Genomic DNA, 21,528 nt, shown 5'->3' on the forward strand with positions numbered 1-21,528 from the left:
AGGGGAAGAGGAAGGTTGATGAAGTTAGGGAGCATAAGGTATTTGTTCGTTTTTTTCCCTAATCTGATAGATAGACGAGGTGAAATGAAAAACATTAGCTAAACTTTATTCTGTTGGTTGTGTAGCTCTCCGACGAATACCGAATTGAAATGTCTCTCGATAGAACAACATGGAAAGGCTTACTGATTAATAAATTCGGACGCTTTCCGAAAACGTTTATCGACTATACCCTAGATGAGGAAAAAGATTTTGATGCTTTCATGGCCCTATCTGGATCTTATGATGGGTTATTATCCATAACCGCCTTCTCCAATCATCCTCACTTTGGCGGCTGCCCTATGCTTATCACTGAGCAAGTATCGTCGTTTGCGTATTTCTGTGACCAGCTTGTTGAAGATTTCCAGAATGTAAGGAAGAAGAAGAGCGATATCAAATGGTGGAATTTCATAGAGAGCAAGGTTTATACCATTTTTCGGTAAGTTACAAATTATCACTAAACCTGATTCCATGTCATATCTGATCTGGAAATTTCTCTTTTTAGAACACAAATTCCATTAGATGGAATATACAAAGTTTTCGTTAGTTTTTATTTGTAATGTCTTCCCACTTTGAAGGGTTACTTTTTCAGATATTGACATACTCTCAATATCAACTTTTATGATAGAGGGGTGATCTTAACTCTGACGTTTCTTTATACAATAAAGAAACGTACCTGTGGAAATCTAAGGAATGGCCTGTATGTGACAAATGAGGGAGCACCTCGTATCCTACCAAGCGTGAGTGGAGGTAGAAAGGAGGCTGACTTGACGGGTTTTATATCCCTTTTGAATCAACTTATTTATCATCCTTCTATCGTATCCTCTGTTGATATCGTTCTTCCACCTGATATGGAACATTGTTTGACTTTTATCCCTCTTCATAAGAAGTAAGTTCTAATTTAATTTAATTTTATCTATGTCTATATTACATATTTCAAAGTAGCAAGAACTGAACAAGTACTAAACAGGTTACCCTTGGAGTATGTGCTCAATCATCCGTTCTGGTGGACACAAGTGCAATATCTGCTAAGAACAAGTTTTGTTTTGAGGTATTAAATGGGTATTTCACATGCAAACCTCTTCCAAAACCCGTTCTTTGTTTTATGGAGTGGCATACAAAACTTGAAGGGATATATCGTGAGATTTGGAGGAAGGGGGACCCGATAAAAAGAGTAACTATAGCTCAACGAAAAATGCTTTAGTTACTCTTTTCGTTGAGCTCAAAGAGTAACTATAGCTCAACGAAAAATGCTTTAGTTACTCTTTTCGTTGAGCTCAAAGAGTAACTATAGCTCAAAGAGTAACTATAGCGACTTTCACAGCCCCAAATTCTCGCAGCATTTTTCGTTGAGCTATAGTTACTCTTTTTATCGGGTCCCCCTTCCTCCAAATCTCACGATATATCCCTTCAAGTTTTGTATGCCACTCCATAAAACAAAGAGCGGGTTTTGGAAGAGGTTTGCATGTGAAATACCCATTTAATACCTCAAAACAAAACTTGTTCTTAGCAGATATTGCACGTGAGTAAAGCATATTTTTAAGGTCAGTTGTATAGTCAATCATTTCACCTTGTGTCCACCAGAACGGATGATTGAGCACATACTCCAAGGGTAACCTGTTTAGTACTTGTTCAGTTCTTGGTACTTTGAAATATGTAATATAGACATAGATAAAATTAAATTAAATTAGAACTTACTTCTTATGAAGAGGGATAAAAGTCAAACAATGTTCCATATCAGGTGGAAGAACGATATCAACAGAGGATACGATAGAAGGATGATAAATAAGTTGATTCAAAAGGGATATAAAACCCGTCAAGTTAGCCTCCTTTCTACCTCCACTTACGCTTGGTAGGATACGAGGTGCTCCCTCATTTGTCACATACAGGCCATTCCTTAGATTTCCACAGGTACGTTTCTTTATTGTATAAAGAAACGTCAGAGTTAAGATCACCCCCTATCATAAAAGTTGATATTGAGAGTATGTCAATATCTGAAAAAGTAACCCTTCAAAGTGGGAAGACAACAACAACATCAGAGCCTTAATCCCAAAATTATTTGGGGTCGGCTGACATTAATCATCCTTTCGAACCCAAAGTGGGAAGACATTACAAATAAAAACTAACGAAAACTTTGTATATTCCATCTAATGGAATTTGTGTTCTAAAAAGAGAAATTTTCAGATCAGATATGACATGGAATCTGGTTTAGTGGTAATTTGTAACTTACCGAAAAATGGTATAAACCTTGTTCTCTATGAAATTCCACCATTTGATATCGCTCTTCTTCTTCCTTACATTCTGGAAATCTTCAACAAGCTGGTCACAGAAATCCGCAAACGACGATACTTGCTCAGTGATAAGCATAGGGCAGCCGCCAAAGTGAGGATATGATTGGAGAAGGCGGTTATGGATAATAACCCATCATAAGATCCAGATAGGGCCATGAAAGCATCAAAATCTTTTTCCTCATCTAGGGTATAGTCGATAAACGTTTTCGGAAAGCGTCCGAATTTATTAATCATTAAGCCTTTCCATGTTGTTCTATCGAGAGACATTTCAATTCGGTATTCGTCGGAGAGCTACACAACCAACAGAATAAAGTTTAGCTAATGTTTTTCATTTCACCTCGTCTATCTATCAAATTAGGGAAAAAAAAAACGAACAAATACCTTATGCTCCCTAACTTCATCAACCTTCCTCTTCCCCTCTCTAGAGGCTTTCACAGCCGCTTCTCTTGCAGAAGCCAACGCCTTTCTATCGGCCATTTCCTTTATATTGGCTGCTTTTCTCTGGGCCTCTTTCTTATAAGCTCCCACTTTCTCGGCTAAGGCGGTCTTAGCTTCCAAAGCCTTGTCCTTTGCTACTAGTGCCAGTAGTTCTCTTTCTGCTGATTGAGCTGCTTCAAGTTCCTCTCTCAATAATTTGTCCTTTGATGTCAACAACTTGGTTTGCAAGTCCAAGAGAGGAGTAAAGTCCGAGTTGATCCTGAGACCTCTAGTGACGCTAAAACTGGCTGACTTTCATAGATGAGTGCTTAACTGGTCTTAAAATCGATAGCCAAAATAGATATGGATGTGCGGCTCATAAAATTTGATGAGCCTGTGTACACATTTAGTGTTCAATGGATCCTCTACTGGCAGTACAAGCTTTGGTCTCTGCCATTTGTATATCTGCAATTCTGCGTAGTCTACCAGGTTAAGATTGCTTCATCGTCTTTACAGGTAATCTTGTGTCTCAACAGAACCCCTTGGGTTATTACTCTGCCAAAAATTACCTTTAATAGAATTCATCAATTCGTACGAAAACTACCTTTTATGAACTTTTTGTGGAGTTACTACCGGTAAATTGCAAGTTCTTCACGCGATTGCCTTCGATTTTATGTCGTATGTTGCCTAATACCTTCATTTTCTCCGCTATTCTTTTGCTGGTTTGTAAACCTTATTCAGGGGTTATTCCTAACAAATTAATCTATATTACCTCTTGTCATAATGAGTTGGTGCAGGAGGGTCGTGGGACTAGTCCCTGCCCTTTATCTGTTCATTTGCTACAAATTTATGCTCATTGGGTGAGCATAAAATTATAATCGAGATCACATGGATTGTGGAACCATGGGATACTTTGGCTTGATCTCTTTTATCTCTTCACACATTTTGAGGCTATTTTGGTGTTGTATGTCACAACTTCATATAGTTCCAAAAGGTATCTCAATGTCAACTATCTTCGTCCTTAATCTTGAGGTTTAGTTTAAGCTGGAGTTAAATGGAATATTAATAAATAAAATAAATAAAAATCATTTTAAGTCTAATGGGCCAACTACATTACCAATCATTAGAAAACTTGGAAATTTGACCCAGGGTTATCGTAAGAAACACGAATTATCATACAAGTATTCCAAGAAATATAAAGTATTTTAAGGGCACTATTAAAATACCCCATTTTTTCATGTTGAAAACTAGAAGAAATGGAAACATTTTAAGGGCACTATTAAAACCATTTTATCTCAAAATTTACATACAGTGTGTAAATATTGTATTTGACAACATACTAAAATTTCATGAACAGAATTGAAGTCTAACCATTTTTAACCAAAATACCTCTAATTAATCCATTTTTATCATGTAAAAATCATAAAACATGTAATATAAACCATTTTATAAGAAATTTTACATACAATGTGTAAAATATGCATGTGAGGTCGTGTAAAAATTTCAACGTCAGAATCATAGTCTAACTAATTTTAGCATTTTTTTTTTGGTAGAAGGTAAGAATTGATACGTGCATGTTTTGGTAGACTCATGATCCGACATGTGGAATTTCAGCACAAGGTGCATTATACACGCTTCAAGCCCAGGGGCTTTGCGTAGCCTACGAGCTTTTCCTTGTGGGGGTGTATTAAGGTGTAATAACCAATTTTTGAGGTTCAAACATCAATGATAATCCATAGAGTAACAGAGCTGGAAATAGATCCTTTTCCCATTTCCCTTGTTGCTTCAGATGTACCTTCGGCTGTGCATTTCAGCTGTCTTTTAAAGCCCTTGACCACTTATGAAGACGATACATATCCGTAGACTACCCAATGGCAACACATCTATGGTTTGATCTGGTATTAATAGATGCGTTGATTCAATGGGGGATGATTCAGATTCGTAGGCTCAAACGAAGGTGTTACATTTCTTTAAGCGGGGGAGTTTGCAATACTTCGATTGCTTGGTGTCTAACACAGATGCGTTATGATAAATGTGATACCTTATAAAACATTACGCCTGATATTGTCTCATTAGCAACAACTTGATAAGGTTCTTCCTTTTTAGCCATAAGTGGATTATTTTTTTTTTCATCATTTGAAGATTTCCCATTTTATTGGGCTATGTTGTGAGGATGGTAGATTCACCTAATGTATTATTTGTATACCTTCTTCTTTTCATTTGATCATGTGATCTACTTTTATTCTTATTCTTATGATGCTTTATGATGGCTCATTTTTATCCAACATTCTCCTGGGACTTGAGTCCTTATTGCTGTTGTGAGTCTTGTGACGATCACCTGTTGCCAAAAATTTCCATCTTTGGTTTGATCTCTTCTGCAGGGGAAAGCTTATATTTGATCGTGTTGCACTCTAAACTTTGCCTATGTTAGGAGCTGCTGAGCTGGCCTCAGTATAAGTATCTTTGCTTCATCCGTCTCGTTATTTCTGGCAGAAACATAGAATCCAGATCTCAGAGGGTGTTGATAGTTAATCCTTCTACTTTATAATTTGCCTTGTAGAGCTTTAAAGGGCTACTGAGTAGTAGTCAATTATTAGGTCAAGTAGCGGAAGGACTGTGTGGTAGCAGGCGTGATTAAAGTGCACGGTTTTATTCATAGCAGAAAATCCATTTTGCTTCATACATTTTGAAATTAATTCTGCAGATATACATGTTTGAAATAAGCAGCCTCTGGTAAACTAATCAATTATGTCTGTGGGCTTTAGGTCAATTAATGCAACACCTTGTATTTATCATGATTTTGTTTGATATAGGTTGATCATAGAAGAGCATGTAATTGCGAGATCATGCTTTCGAAGGTTAAAGTTCCATTGCATGAATTAATGGTATGCCAATCCTGATTTGAATCTCTCTTTTTGCGCACCCGTCTGGTCCAATATTTTGGTTTGACCTTGTTGGCAAATATCCCTAACCAACCTAGTTAAGTCCGTTTATTCTACATATACTAACATTGTGAGGTATGCTATAGCTATTGTACTACACAATTGTTGAAATGGAAACAACCTATTAGAACAGATGCAGCATAAGTTTTTATACCTACTTATCCGATTAAATGTTGCTTCTCTTTTTAATTGCCTTGTCTCAGGTTTCAGTGCTTTCTTTGGAAAATTCTGCTTTGGATGCAGATCAAGTTGACAACCTTATAAAATTTTGTCCGACCAAGGAGGAGATGGAGTTACTTAAGGTAAGTATGGTGCTCTGAAGTTGAGCATATAGAGTACTAAAATAGTCTTTAACTTCTACTCTCCGTCTCCCTCCATCCATTTATATTGTCCCTATCCGACTAGAGGTTATTTTTAAGATTTAATGATGTGAAATATTATTATTACCCCTGGACTTGTAAAGTTATGGCTACTATTTTGTCACCATTTAGAGAAAAGTGGTACTTAACTAGAGATACTACCATAGTATGGAGAGAGCATCTTTTGTTTTACTAAATTCAGAAATGAGTCAATTATTTTGGAGTGGACCAAAAGGTAATTGGGACGATATAATAGGATGGATAATAAAGTAATAAATAGAGATGTACTATGAGTTCTGGAGAAAGAAACTAATGTCTATGTCAATACATCAAATGTGTTTCTCATGCAGGGTTATAGAGGAGAGGTTGATAAACTAGGGAAGTGTGAACAGGTAAGCAGTGCTTTTTACTATCTCCCTTTTCTTTAAGTAAGAGGCATGTTTGAGTATGAACATTTTCTGATTTTTTTTTTCTGGTTTGATTTATCAATTATAGTAGCAAAATTTCCTTGATCAACTGAAACGCAGATGTTATCATTAAGGACTTCTCAGCTTGTCTGTCTTTTCTACTTCTAATGATAATATGAAGTTCTGTTGGAGGCACCAAGCTAAGATTAGTCTAGTGGCCACTGAAATGGTTCACGAACCTTACCACTAGCAGACTTCAAGTGGGGGATCCATGTTATCCTACACCCGTCTTGCAAAGGCCTATCCCTAGAGCCTGGGCCTGGCAGTAGGCACCCAGTTTAGCAGGCGCACATTTACACCTTAAAAAATGGTTCTCCTTGAGGTATAGGGATTAGGTAACACAAATAATGATATGAGAACATTGATGTCTCTTGCCTTATCTTCTAAGATAGTGATACGTAGTATCTGATTATTAGCTTTTCATTTTTGTAACAGTTTTTCTTAGAATTCATGCGAGTGCCAAGAGTTGAGGCCAAGCTGAGAGTTTTTTCATTCAAGATGCAGTTTGAAACTCAGGTGAGTTAAAGGTGTTCATTACGTTACTTCTCTAGCTGCTCTGCCAATATCTGATGTATGCTTGTGGTGTAGGTTTCGGATCTCAGAAAAAGCCTCAATACTGTAGGTTCTGCTTCTGATCAGGCAAGTGATCCGAGTGTGTTGGCCTTTTTGTGCGGTGGTATCTTTCCTCTGTATTATTATGCTACCATTTGATTTTTTTCTCTCAAGGACTTCTAATTTCTATTTTTGTAATCATAAATGTCCTTTTCTGTATTTTGACATGATATTTTGCTTTCTTCAGATCCGAAATTCAGTAAAACTTAAACGAGTAATGCAGACAGTTCTTTCATTGGGTAACGCTTTGAATCAAGGCACAGCTAGAGGTTAGTTAAATTGATTTGCATGGTTCAGTATGGATAATCATCACCTGTCTCTAGCTAAGTGCAGTCTCTTAGTGTGTCTTTTAAAGTCATTTTAGTTCCCTTTATGTTTTCTTTAACTGAAAAACAGACCAATTTAAGATCAAGCATTTTGTTTTTTTGTTTGACAAAGATGGATTATATTATTTTTGGTTCCTTCGCCATGTTTATAGTTGTGCATTTGTGTTAGTACTGCAGACCTGCAGTCATGTCTTGATTCTGCATCATTCAAATTTTCTTGTTTTTTTTTTGCCAAGTGAATTTTCTTCTTGTTGGAACTGGGATTTTAAACCTTTTCAGAGGCTCGTCAGTGTTTACCAGCCCGTACTCTCGTTTCTTAAACCATTTGGTGATAGTTTTGTATTCTGTTGTTTTTAGGTTCAGCTGTTGGTTTTCGACTGGATAGCCTATTGAAACTCACTGAAACTCGTGCTCGGAATAACAAGATGACTTTGATGCATTATCTTTGCAAGGTACATCTGTGTTTGGTTTTGTAGGACGAGCAGATGATTGTTATATGTGCTTTTTGTCATAGCATTAAATCTCGGTTTCGGCCATGGTCATGATATTGGCTGTCACGGCCTTACCTCGCTGAATGTGGCCAGTATCCTGTAAAATGTGATCAAATGCGATCACATCTTAGAAACCTTTAATGGTTGTGTTTTGTTGTCTTGGCATTGATTTAAAACACGCCTTTTTGCGTACACCGACCTCATATCCAGCCATTAACAGAAGCCTTCAGACACTTGGTTAGTGTAGTGGATAAAGAAAATACTTGTATAGACATTGGTGCATGAAAACAAGTTTGATGTTTTCAAGATAAAGAGATTAATTGAGCATCAACTTGCAGAGAATGTGATTCGGGTTTTTCAGACTCAAATTTGAGGTCATGGCCAAAAGTCTATACGAGGAGTGTAGTGGGAAATATGTGACTTTACAAAATAGGCAGTCAATTTCAGATATCTAAGAAAGAAAATTTTGGCACACTTGACTTTTTCAGACAGAAGTACGAAACATAATATGGATGTGCTATGTAGTTAGATAGTTTTGTACATGAAACCTTGGATCAAGGCATGCTCATGTGCAAGACATCTACAAGAGTAAATCATGACATTGGTTCCCAAATTCTAGAGCTATCCACCTGGCCGCCTTTGGCAAGAAATATACAAAAAAAAAATCAGGAAATATATTCTTTTCCCAATATCATTTCACTCCAGTTTCTAACATTTTGAACTATCCCAATTCCAAGGGTCATAGACCTCATAGTGCAATACAATCCTGAGTTCTGACACAAGTCTAGTCCGGCTATCAACACACGCTTTAACGCATGGCAGCAAGTTCATGCTTACTATATTAGCTTAGATGAGTGATTGGTAGTTGCCGAGTGTTGACTTAGAGGGGCTTGTATTTACCATATTCTTAAGTCGTTTGTGTTTGCTTTTCATGCTTTGCTTGAACTCTAGCTGTAACTTTTTTTGAGATGTGAAGAAACTGTGGATGCTACCTTATGTGAATATAAGGTGACAACCTGTACTCAACAAAGAATGAGTGTTATAGGCTACGATTCATGTCACAAGATCACAAGGGTAATTGCTCCCACTAAAGTCTTGAGTCTAAAGCTAAGGGGAATTTCGCCTCCTCTTTAAATAATTAGGGCGACACTCGTGGGCGGCAATGACATTTTATGTTGCTTTGCAAAGTCTTGCTATTTTTTTTTTTTTTCTGTTTTAATTTAGTATCATAGAACTTCTGTTGGAGATTATTGCTATTTAATGCTCATAAATTGCCTATGAACATAAATGTAGGTCTTGATGTTGCTTTGATAAAAATGTGTCCTTCTTGTTCATGTTTCACATTATTGCTTTGAAAAGTTACCGGAGGTTCTAGATTTCTCGAGGGATCTTACTAGCCTGGAACCTGCTACAAAGGTGTGCTATATGTAATTTGAAGAAGCTGCTGAATTAGCAATATTACTTACTGATCCTTCAATTTTTCAGATCCAACTAAAATATTTGGCGGAGGAGATGCAAGCAGTTAACAAAGGGCTGGAAAAGATTTTGCAAGAATTGCCCATGTCAGAGAATGACGGGCCTATTTCAGAAGAATTTCATAAGGTACTTGCCCGTTAAAAACTTTTCATTGAGTTATCCTCCATTGAGGGTATTCATGGTACTAGAATTGTTGAGCAATGAGTTTGACAAGCTCAAGTTGGCTTTATCCTTTCATTGAACTCGTGAACCACTTAGCTACTTTGTCCGCAGTAGAGAGTGAAATCCGTTTGTTATCAGCTTACCTAGAAGCTTCATAATGTGATTATTAAGATCCAAAACAACTGTATATAGTGTACAATCTCTTCACTTCAGGTTTACTTGTGTTGAATTTCCGCCTTGTGTAGACATTGAAGGAGTTCCTGTGTTTTGCTGAGTTAGAAGTGCGCTCGTTGGCATTGCTTTATTCCACTGTTGTATGTCCATTCCTCTTTTTTCATTCCTTCATTACATTCTGAAAAAATTTATCTGGTGGGTCATTTGCCCTTCTTTGAGTTCAATAACTCTAGTTGTACAAAATGTTTTGCAGGGTAGAAATGTTGACGCTTTAATTATCTACTTTGGAGAAGATCCATCTCGTTGCCCATTTGAGCAAGGTATTCTATTTATCATCTTCAAAAAATTTAGGAAAAACAAATGTGAAGCTTGTTTTGAAAGGGTTCACAATACTAAGTTTGTACTTTGTATTAACCAAATATCCTCCAAATAATAGTTTACTCTATTTACTTATATATCATTCACATTGTAATTATAGAATAGATTTGATCTTGTCTATAGGCTCCCTTTTCTAACCATAATTAGCTTAGCCTTTCTACTATAAATACATGTATTCATCTCATAACATAATACAATTTACAATTACAGTAAACACCTTTCTCTAACTAATCTTATATGGTATCAAAGGGTCCTCGATCCAACCTTCTCAAACCCAAACGCATAACCTTCAAACGCTCCGCCTCTTCCCACGCCACCATGACCAACAACACCATTATTTCCGAAATCTCTGTCCCAAATCCACATGATAACTCGAAACCGCTGCAATTTTTGAATCTTAACCACTGCGTAAAATTGAACACCATGAACTACACGGCATGGCGTTTTCAACTCACGAACATTTTCTTTGGTCTTAGTCTCCTTGGTTTCCTCGATGGATCCACACCACAACCAGATGTAACCATCTCTGATGAGACAAAAACCGACCCCAAAACCGACAAAACCTACCCGGCTTACTTGACATGGCTCAAGCAAGACGAACTCATATTAAGCGCCCTTATGGGCACCCTTACCGCGGCCTTACAACCCTTAATAGTACGGGCCAAAACCTCTAAGGAAGCATGGGATATCCTCGCTCATACCTATGCCAACCCGTCCCGTGCCCATATCATGCAACTTAAGGAAAAGTTTGATTCGATTAAAAAATCAGCGGATCAATCTATTTCAGACTACATGAACTCAATTCAAGTTTGTGTGGATCAATTAGCCCTCATGGGCAAAATACTAGATCCTGAAGACGTCATAGCCAAGGTCCTTCGCGGCCTTGATTATTAAACCTATAAAGCCGTCATCAACCCCGTAAGAGCTCGCGACAACCCCATTACCTTTGAAGCACTTCATGAGAAGTTGCTTCAACAAGAATTACTCATACAACATGAAACCAACACCACCAATCTATTCGCCCCATCTCGCTAACCCGCTTATCGCCACAATCGCGAAACCGTGGTCAAAACCGACCCTACAACCCTCCTCCCGTATACAACCAGCAAGACAACCGCACCACCATCACTCCAACACCGCTGGCCCTCGTCCCTTCAAAGGACGGTGTCAATGGTGTAGGGAAACAGGGCATGTAATCTCCGATTGCCCCTGTTTTGCAAGTTGTTTCCCAACCTCGTGTTTCCCCTCTAACTAATCTTATACTTTGGTCGGTTTGTCACGAGTAGTGATTCCGAAGCTTAAAATTTGCCAGGAACACCACCCTATCTTTGACAAGTTAAAAGAAGGTGTACTGTACAATATCTTATGAAGATATAAAACAGTTTTGCTTAATCACTGAAAACTTGAAGAAATTCGTAATTTGTCGCAAGAGATTCTGTAATTACGTGTATCATTATCCGTTGCAGTTGTGACAACTTTACTCAACTTCACAACGATGTTCAGTCGAGCTCATGAGGAGAACCTTAAGCAACTAGAGGTTGAAAAGAAGAAAGAGAAGTATTTAGAAAATCAGAGGTTAGCAACGTAAAGACTGGAGTGCAAACAATTCCCTGCTAGGTAAGGTACGTATTATATGATCCCATTATTTGTTCTTGCGTCGAGTCTTACTGCTGCTTCTTTTGGCAGTATTCTTGCAAAGAGCCCTTGATGCTGGGACATGTTTTGTGGTGGAACTGTGGAAGTGATACGCTATTATCTACGTATGTTGATCTACTGCATATGTCCTCAGAATCGCTTTCAAGTTCATATGCAGTTTTATGATACTTTTTGCTACAGCAAAGGACAGGGCGACTAGTGGCCAGTACAACATAGTAAAGGCCCCATATCGGGGGGCACAAGTGATTGTGAATTTCAACTCAGTATAGCAACAAAGATCGACCGACCTTTAATGGATACAAATGGTTGCGGAACCGAGGCACAAGTCAATGGGCCTCGAGAGAAAACAAATCGGAAGTAAAAAATAAAATAGCTTGTGGAATTTTGTAAATAAGTCGGCTTATCGTAGCACTATACTATGTGAGGGACTGAGGGGTAGGCGGTTAAGCTCTCGGATTACGCATCCAGTTTTTTTCTTTTGTGATGCATGCCTTTACTCGGTTTCTCTACCCGTCCAGTTCTTTACCTTGTCTTATATTTCCATGTACATTTTACATGACATTAAAGCCTTGGCTGTGTGACCTGAGTAGGTGTTTGATGAATTGAAAATTGCCCAACCGGGCAAATTTAATGAAGGAATGAATTAATTGATTACAGTTTCCCATATTGACGAGAGACAATGGTATTGAACAATTTAGAGAAACTAATTTAGTGACTTTATTGCCAATTGGTTTGGTATAGAACTTTATTTAACTCATCTAACCGTTAGTCAAATGCTCTCTTCATCTCGATTATTTATGGGTTATGCTCATTCATGTACATGATTTACTCAATCATGTACAACATTACCGATTTTACCCTTTCCATTTTACTCATTCATGTGCTTGCCTTCCCTTTCAATTTCCCCCTATTTTCTTCAAGCTCTCCTCGTCCACCATCCTACCACCCCGCCTGCCACTCTCACCACCACCGCTTGCTATCTGCCTCATCCACCGACTATTGCAACGAGATACTTGTATGGATTATATTCATTCGTTTTTCTTTTAAAAAAAAAAAGAGTATTCAATTGTTTTGGTCTCCTGCTCTTTAGGAAGAAACATAGTACGAATTTTTTCGTTCAAGATTTCACTAGCTCAATATTTAACATCTTTGTTCACCCATGTATTTGTTATCCTCTAACCACTTGCACCCTCCTAATCCCTATTCTTAATCAAGATTAATTTTAATTAACCCTAATTTTATTAACCTTATTAGATCTAATTGCATAAAATTATAATGAATTTGATACAAAAAAATGCCTATGATTAAGACGTATAGTTAATGAAAATAGAATATTTACTTGTTCAATATAAGAATTAAGCTGCGTAACTGATAATCTTTTTTTTTTTTTTTTTTTTGAAAGGGCGTAACTGATAATCTAGTAAAAAAATTGATCAGTTTTTGAGAAGAGGAGAAAGAGAGTTTATTTATTTTTTGTTTTGAAGAAGAAGGGTAAATTATGGAAATATTATGGTAAAAAGTACATGATTGAGTAAAATGCGTACATGAAAGAGCAACTACATTATTTATTTACCTATTCCATTTTAAGGTGTCGTATTCATTTGTTACCTAATAAGTTGGTGAATCATTTATCTCTAACCGGTGCCTCGATGGCACAATGCTATTCTAGTCATTTCTTTCATTTCTCCCACTTATGGTGCGATACTTGAGAAAAATACTCTCTCAACTAACTTCAATTCGCTATATTTTTCTTCCCGGGGTGTTAGAGCATCCACAATAGAGAGAATGTTATCTTCCTCCTATTTTTCCACTTTTCCTCTATTTTTTTCGACACCTCATTTTCTCTTTCATCAATCTCATTTCTCACCATTAACATTCTCTTTCATTATTTTTTTTCCACAATAGAGATGATCCTCTCATATTACCTCTTTTACTTTAAATAATCTCAAAATTTATAAAAGATAAAAATAAAAGAATTATTATGCAAAAGACAACTAGTGATTGGTTTGTGGGCACTAAGGCCAATGTAAGCTTTCCTCTAAAATTAGAGGAAGTAAGCATCTTCGTCTTGCTAAGAGGAAATGTAACATGTGCCTCACTATAGAGAGGATGTCCTCTTAGAGAAAAGAGAGTGTTAAGAGGATCTCTCATCCTCTCTATTGTGGGTGCTCTTAACTCCCACTCGGTATTTGTCTGTTTTGTCTAATTTTATCCACTTTTTTAAAGGCATGTTCTAACTTTATTCACTTAAATACCTTCATTTTTTCAGCTGTATGGATGTAAAACCCAAATTAGCAAGGGGGCTGATTTATATCGACGACGTTTTAGTAAATATTGACGTTTTTTTTTAAAAAGACGATAACTGCCCTTCCACTAATCCAACACTTTCTATCTCTGGAAATTTCTCTCTGAAATTCAACTAAAAATCAACTAAATTAAAAAAAAAAAAGCAACCAACAACAATTAACAAGATTAATTAACATGACGTATCCCGAATCACCGGTACTTAAAAAACTTATTTGCTTAATTTTCATTTTTTTGCGCATCGTTAATTCTATTCAATAGTTGATTTACGTCACGTATTAACTTAGTAGTAGCGAAATTGCGATTTTTCTGCGTAAATCTGAGATTTGTGCCCCGAAAATTATACCATGGACCAAACGTTGAGATCCAACGTTCAGCTATAGATCAAACATTGGAAACCAACGTTTACCATGGTGCAAACGTTGGATTTCCACGTTTGGCCACGTTGAACAAATTTTTTTTTTACTAAAGAAAAAAAAAAAAAAGATGTTCACCATGGCCAAACGTTGGATTCCCACGTTTGGACCATGGCCAAACCTTGGATTCCCATGTTTGGACCATGGCCAACGTTGGGTTCTCACGTTTGGTCCATGGTCGATTGTTGAATCTCAACATTTATTTCATGCGCTAGTTCATTTTTTTTAAAACCGTGTTTAATACGTTTATTTGCCGATTATTTAAAATTATTTAAATTTTCTAGTCGATGTGCGTTAATTTCTAACATTTTTTAATTGTTTAATGCAGATGGGAGATCGAAATGTAGTTGGTTTTTAGTAGAATTTGAGAGAAAAGTGTCTAAAGAGATAAATGAGTGTAAATGTGCAAAGGGCATTATCGTCTTTTGGAATGAAAACGTCGACGATATTTACAAACCGGGTTACTATATTTTAGTAATTTACTCTCTAACCCTCACCTTTTGTTGCTTTTTTTATTCACAAATTCTTATTTAAGACGACATATATTTTAAGTTTAAAAGGGTCAAATATTATAAATGATACAAAAAATAATGTGTATATTTAAGTGGGTGTAAATTGACCCGTTTAATCATAAGACGGATATAGCTGTCTTAAGAGAGACTTAAGCCTTATTCTTTCTAGCTTAGTTTAAACTCAGTTCTATCCAACCCAGTTTAATTCCGCCCATCTCTTCACAAGTTAACTCTTACTTAAATTTGATTCAGTTCAGTTTAACTCGATTCAGCTCTTATTTGTTTTTATATTGTTTATAGATGACTACTTGCATAAGTCTATAATATAATATGTTTTTTTTTTATTAAGCCATGGCTATATAAAAAAAGAAGTATCAAACGTGCCATGTACACCACACAAACAAACATCAACCAAAATTAAAACAGATCCAATTAACGCAAGCAATACCCTAAAAATTAAGCCAAGTTTGGTAATTGATATGGAGATGAACAAGAATATGAAGATGGTTACTATGATGGCCATTCTAGTGTTAGCCATCACACTCAAACCCGTGATTGCTACTCGTCAATTTAATCCCCTTTCAAACATAATTAAGTAAACATATTATTAAAGTTGCTGCTGTTAAAGCTTCAGCCGGTGTTGTTAGTATCATTACTCATGATATTCCTAGTTTGTCCCTCTTTTTTCCCAAATTCTCGTTTAAGACGGAAGTATCTGTGTTAAGCTTTAAGACTTTGACCCGTTTTAACCTTAAACGAAACCTCTTCACTAGTTGTTTGTTTCCCTTACTTCCTTTTAGTTCTAGTCCATCCTCATCTTCCCTGTATTTCTTCTCATGCATGCATATGTATTAATAAACACGAGATGGGTCTGCCCTTATCCGCGGTGGAGGAGAGAAGTCTAACTCACAAGCCCAAGAATGCTCTTATCTCCCAAAACCAATTGGCAATTGGAGAAACACCCCTAGGCCTTATAAGATAGACAATCTCTCTCTTTTTCACCGATGTGGGACTCACAAGTGGATTTTATACTCCAACACACCCCCTCACTTGTGAGCCCACTTAAAGATCGGTCTGGAGGGACTGGACATCCTCACAGGCGTCACAGTGCTCACTCGACCCGAGGGACTGGACTTCCTCATGCTGAAACCGGAGGGACTGGACATCCTCACGGCGGGTCGGGGCACATAAAGACTCAGTTTTAAACACGAGACCCAGGTCTTTTTTTTTGCCTTGGGCTCTGATACCATAATAAACACGAGATGGGTCTGGCCTTATCCGCGGTGGAGGAGAGAAGTCTAACTCACAAGCCCAAGAATGCTCTTATCTCCCAAAACCAATTGGCAATGGGAGAAACAGCCCTAGGCCTTATAAGATAGACAATCTCTCTCTTTTTCACCGATGTGGGACTCACAAGTGGATTTTATACTCCAACATATATGTATGTATGGGAGATGTGCGAAAATTTCCGAGGTTACTGTAAGCTGATGGTGCCAGAGGAAGTGATCCTTTATGGATGTGGAATGATAGTAGAATGTCAAGCTTCATCATCTGATCGTCATGGTCATGGTCGACTTCTCTATTTAAGCGTCCTAGTCACGTCGACGTCAATTCAATTCAAATTGATGTTTTGTCTATTCACCCAACCGATAAACTCCTCACCCCCCAAAACTCCCCCTTTGAGCTTCAACCTCGTTCCAATTTATTTAAGATCTTCCTGGTATACCAATGGCTTTCTTCTTTTTTCTGTTTATCATCACTGCATCACTTAGGGCTCGTTTGGAATGGGGTAGTTATTACTGGGGTAATGAAGGCTAAAAAAGGAAGAAATGAGAGGAGATTGGTGGTTAGCGGTGGTTGTGAAGGGTGGAAAGAGGAGGTGATGAAGAGATTATTCCCAAGTTTTATGCACATTTATTGCAATAATTGTGTTTGTAGATTTAGCTGACAGTGATATATATTATATCATCGTGGAAGGAACTCTTTGTAATTTCGATGGTATTGCTAATGCATGCTAATAGTTCCTCTTCTTCCTTTTGGGGGTATGTAGTTGAAATCAAGTGCTCCATTTCCTCTAGTGCTTCAATTTTCTTGAGAGGGAATACAAGAACCGTAAAAAGTAGATGTGACTAATATGATTACATGTCACTGATGTGTGATGTGTCCATACATCATATAATACAGTTAGTACTTATAACTTTGCGTGTTGTTGTGTGTTGTGTGTTGTGTGTTGTGTGTTGTGACTAATAAGGAGTTTAAGTTTTTGCAAGCATCTTTTCTTTGCGTGTTTGGAAAGGTATGTTATACTTATATCTAGGGTATGTTATACTTATAGCTAGAAATGATTATTTTACTTGGGTTTAGTAGTGAGACTTTGCTTGGGAGATTAGTAAGACTCTTCCTGAGTCTAAAAACTATACTACGTCAATTTTTCCTTAATTTTTATTATTTCTTTATTGTTTAAATTAAATCTTAGACTTATATCAGATTCTATACATTATCCGTCATACTTAAGTCAAACTTTACTTTTTTTAACTTTTTTCTTTATTTTAAGAAATGACACATGAGATTCTTTCATTCGGTAATTTTCCTTCAATGTGAGGTCAAGGCTCGCCCAAAGTCTTAAGGTGAGTCTTGGACTCGACTTAAGACTTTCTCAAGACTCAAGTTGGTTATTGGTAAGATTGGGAGAGTCTTGTCTAAAGACTTATCAAAGTCTTGTCTCAAGATCACCAATAATCTTACCTTTAATTAAGGTGTGTTTTAACTTTGCTTTTTCGGGTTATTGTTGGCTCGATTGATTGAATCCCAAGTGTTATTTACGGAGTATATTATAACCTAGCAACTCTTCCTTGTAAAAGGCATATTTGTCAAGTTTGCGATAAGTCAATAACCTCATGTGAGTAGATAAGACAAAACTGAATGTTACTCCTTAGCTATTTTACTTTTGTCTTATCTACCCACGTGAGTAGTATTTGACCCGTCGCAAACTTGCGGCGAATATACTTTCAAATGAAAATTTGTGATCATAAACAGGATGGGACATAGAATAATGCATAATGCCTCTATAATCTTACTCATTTATTGTTGGCTCAATTACAAAATACTACCCATTATATATTATCAAGATTTTTCAGATACTACGCACTAGTATTGGTATCTCGAATTGGACTATCTTTATTTTAGCATTAAAATTTATTTTTCAGTTAAATAAAAGTACTTTAAAGTTGCATAACTCATAATGTTATCATTAATAATTTTTTTTTATCATTTTAGTTAAAAATTATGATGAAATAAATTATGAGACAAATTCACTATTCCCGCTATTAATATTTTACTTAAATTAGTTGTTTAGCTAATTGTTCGTACTCCTCCAATGCACTAATATCTTCCCTTTTGTTAACTTATTATTTATCAAATCCACAACTAGGGATGGCAATGGGTAGGGTCTGGGTAGGGTCCGCCTAGAACCGGACCCGACCCGAGATTTTCCATTTGGACTCGTACCCGACCCAGACCCGCAAGGGTCTAAAATTTGAGGACCCATACCCGGACCCTATGGGTAAGGGTAGGGTCTAGATCTACCCGCGGGTCCGAGTTTCAGCCACTTTAGTAACAAGATTAACTGCTATGGTGTCTATAATATTAAAAAAAAAATTCATACTACTTTAACATTATGAGTTTATTAATCTGCCGTTAATGGTGGTTGTCGGTCGCTATTATTAGAGAGGTGGTTTCTAGTCGCGATCGGTGTTGTGGTGTTGGTTTTCTTGTGTCAGTGGTGGAGTGGTGGTATTGTCAGTGGTTGAGTTTTATCACTTTACGAGATGAGGGAAGAGAAAGATACTTTAGTTGGGTTTCTACAGTCTGCTCGTATGAATTCAGAAAAGTTGTAATTTTGATTTTTTTTCTTTAATAAAGGGTCTAAGGGTCGGGAATGGGTCCCATAACTTAAACCCGGAACTAATTCGGTTCAGGGGTAGGCCGGACCTAGGCATACACCAATTTGTCATAATCTTTAATTATTTTTTTTTTTTTTACTACTTTGTCTCCGATGACACTTTTTTTACCAATTTGCAAACTATCTCCACTTTATTTTATATCAAATTGGTAGTTTGACCCAAGAATACCCATAGTTACGGTCCGTCGATTTAGGGGCCTGATCCCTTCCCTTGAAACCCTAAACTAGTTTCATCACCTCTCCATCTCCATCAATCTCTCGCCTTCTTCTTCTTCTCTAAACCCTAGAGAATCTCTGGCCATTTTCGTTCTTCTTCTCTAAACCCTAGAGAATTTCTCGCCATTTTCGTTCTGCTTCTTTAAATCCAATGGGAAGACAAAAAGGTACAAAGCTTGAAATTTAAAAAAGAAAGATAAAAAGAAGTTGAAGAAGAATAAAGCTTCATCAAATGCCCCAAACTCCAACTTTTCATCAATTGCCCAAAGCCATAGCATTACTTGGGAAGCCTCTTCATCAAGTACACAAAACTCCAACCTTTCCTCAAATACCCAAAACCCTAGCCTTAGTCGAGAAGCCTCTACATCAAATACACCAACCGCCCGATGAAATTATTATGATAAATTCCAATCAGTTGTCGGTAAGGGTAGATGAAAAGCTTGCATCTTATGAGTTTGACGAGGCCATTAGTATCTTGAAGGAGGCGGCGTCGGCAGTGACGGTGGCTGTGAATTCACTCAAATCTCAGGCATTAATCGAGGAGTTGCTTTGTCTCGTCTATCATTTAAAGATGAAGAAAGAAAGTTAGTATTTCTCATTTGTTTGCTATTATTCCTTTTGTTGAAATTATTCTGATTTTTTATTTCTTTTTTTTGTCTCACTACAACACACCCCTGACTTTTATGACGCTTTTTGGGGCGATTTTCGACGCTTTTCAAAGGCGTCAATTTTTGGGCCGTCTTATACTTAGGCGGGAAAATATAATTCATTCATGTATGTATTATTCATGTATGTATTAGAATATATTAGGATAATCCTCATAATCGTACATGTCAGGAGCACGGCTCCATGCTTTAGAGGCGTGGAGATTACATGGGGAACAGGCACAAGATCATGCTTTAGAGCTATTCAGTGTAGAGGAAACTTGCCTGGTCCTCGGGGAGTATTTTATGGACGCTGCACATTTGGATTCAAACCATTTGGATTCAACACACCTGGACTTGGGTTACACTTTTGTCACTAGAGGTCTCAGGATCAACTCGGACTTTACTCCTCTCTTGGACTTGCAAACCAAGTTGTTGACATCAAAGGACAAACTATTGAGAGAGGAACTTGAAGCAGCTCAATCAGCAGAAAGAGAACTACTGGCACTAGTAGCAAAGGACAAGGCTTTGGAAGCTAAGACCGCCTTAGCCGAGAAAGTGGGAGCTGATAAATAAGAGGCCCAGAGAAAAGCAACCAATATAAAGGAAATGGCCGATAGAAAGGCGTTGGCTTCTGCAAGAGAAGCGGCTGTGAAAGCCTCTAGAGAGGGGAAGAGGAAGGTTGATGAAGTTAGGGAGCATAAGGTATTTGTTCGTTTTTTTCCCTAATCTGATAGATAGACGAGGTGAAATGAAAAACATTAGCTAAACTTTATTCTGTTGGTTGTGTAGCTCTCCGACGAATACCGAATTGAAATGTCTCTCGATAGAACAACATGGAAAGGCTTACTGATTAATAAATTCGGACGCTTTCCGAAAACGTTTATCGACTATACCCTAGATGAGGAAAAAGATTTTGATGCTTTCATGGCCCTATCTGGATCTTATGATGGGTTATTATCCATAACCGCCTTCTCCAATCATCCTCACTTTGGCGGCTGCCCTATGCTTATCACTGAGCAAGTATCGTTGTTTGCGGATTTCCGTGACCAGCTTGTTGAAGATTTCCAGAATGCAAGGAAGAAGAAGAGCGATATCAAATGGTGGAATTTCATAAAGAGCAAGGTTTATACCATTTTTCGGTAAGTTACAAATTACCACTAAACCAGATTCCATGTCATATCTGATCTGGAAATTTCTCTTTTTAGAACACAAATTCCATTAGATGGAATATACAAAGTTTTCATTAGTTTTTATTTGTAATGTCTTCCCACTTTGAAGGGTTACTTTTTCAGATATTGACATACTCTCAATATCAACTTTTATGATAGGGGGGTGATCTTAACTCTGACGTTTCTTTATACAATAAAGAAACGTACCTGTGGAAATCTAAGGAATGGCCTGTATGTGACAAATGAGGGAGCACCTCGTATCCTACCAAGCGTGAGTGGAGGTAGAAAGGAGGCTGACTTGACGGGTTTTATATCCCTTTTGAATCAACTTATTTATCATCCTTCTATCGTATCCTCTGTTGATATCGTTCTTCCACCTGATATGGAACATTGTTTGACTTTTATCCCTCTTCATAAGAAGTAAGTTCTAATTTAATTTAATTTTATCTTTGTCTATATTACATATTTCAAAGTAGCAAGAACTGAACAAGTACTAAACAAGTTGCCCTTGGAGTA

General features: G+C 37.2%; 1 protein-coding gene across 1 annotated transcript; it reads left to right on the forward strand.

Annotated features, from left to right (window-relative positions):
* The first annotated feature begins 2,977 nt into the window (after nt 1-2,977).
* On the forward strand, nt 2,978-12,041 carry LOC141606146 (formin-like protein 13). Its single transcript, XM_074425162.1, has 14 exons — nt 2,978-3,260; nt 5,558-5,629; nt 5,890-5,988; nt 6,396-6,437; nt 6,948-7,028; nt 7,101-7,151; nt 7,312-7,393; nt 7,808-7,917; nt 9,301-9,357; nt 9,427-9,543; nt 9,825-9,893; nt 10,007-10,073; nt 11,598-11,748; nt 11,818-12,041. The coding sequence occupies exons 1-13, from the start codon at nt 3,108-3,110 to the stop codon at nt 11,717-11,719; spliced, it is 1,122 nt and encodes a 373-aa protein (XP_074281263.1). The 5' UTR covers nt 2,978-3,107; the 3' UTR covers nt 11,720-11,748; nt 11,818-12,041.
* The last annotated feature ends 9,487 nt before the right edge of the window (nt 12,042-21,528 follow it).

Source organism: Silene latifolia, chromosome 10 (genome assembly GCF_048544455.1).
Source record: "Silene latifolia isolate original U9 population chromosome 10, ASM4854445v1, whole genome shotgun sequence".
In the NCBI taxonomy this organism is placed as follows: domain Eukaryota; kingdom Viridiplantae; phylum Streptophyta; class Magnoliopsida; order Caryophyllales; family Caryophyllaceae; genus Silene; species Silene latifolia.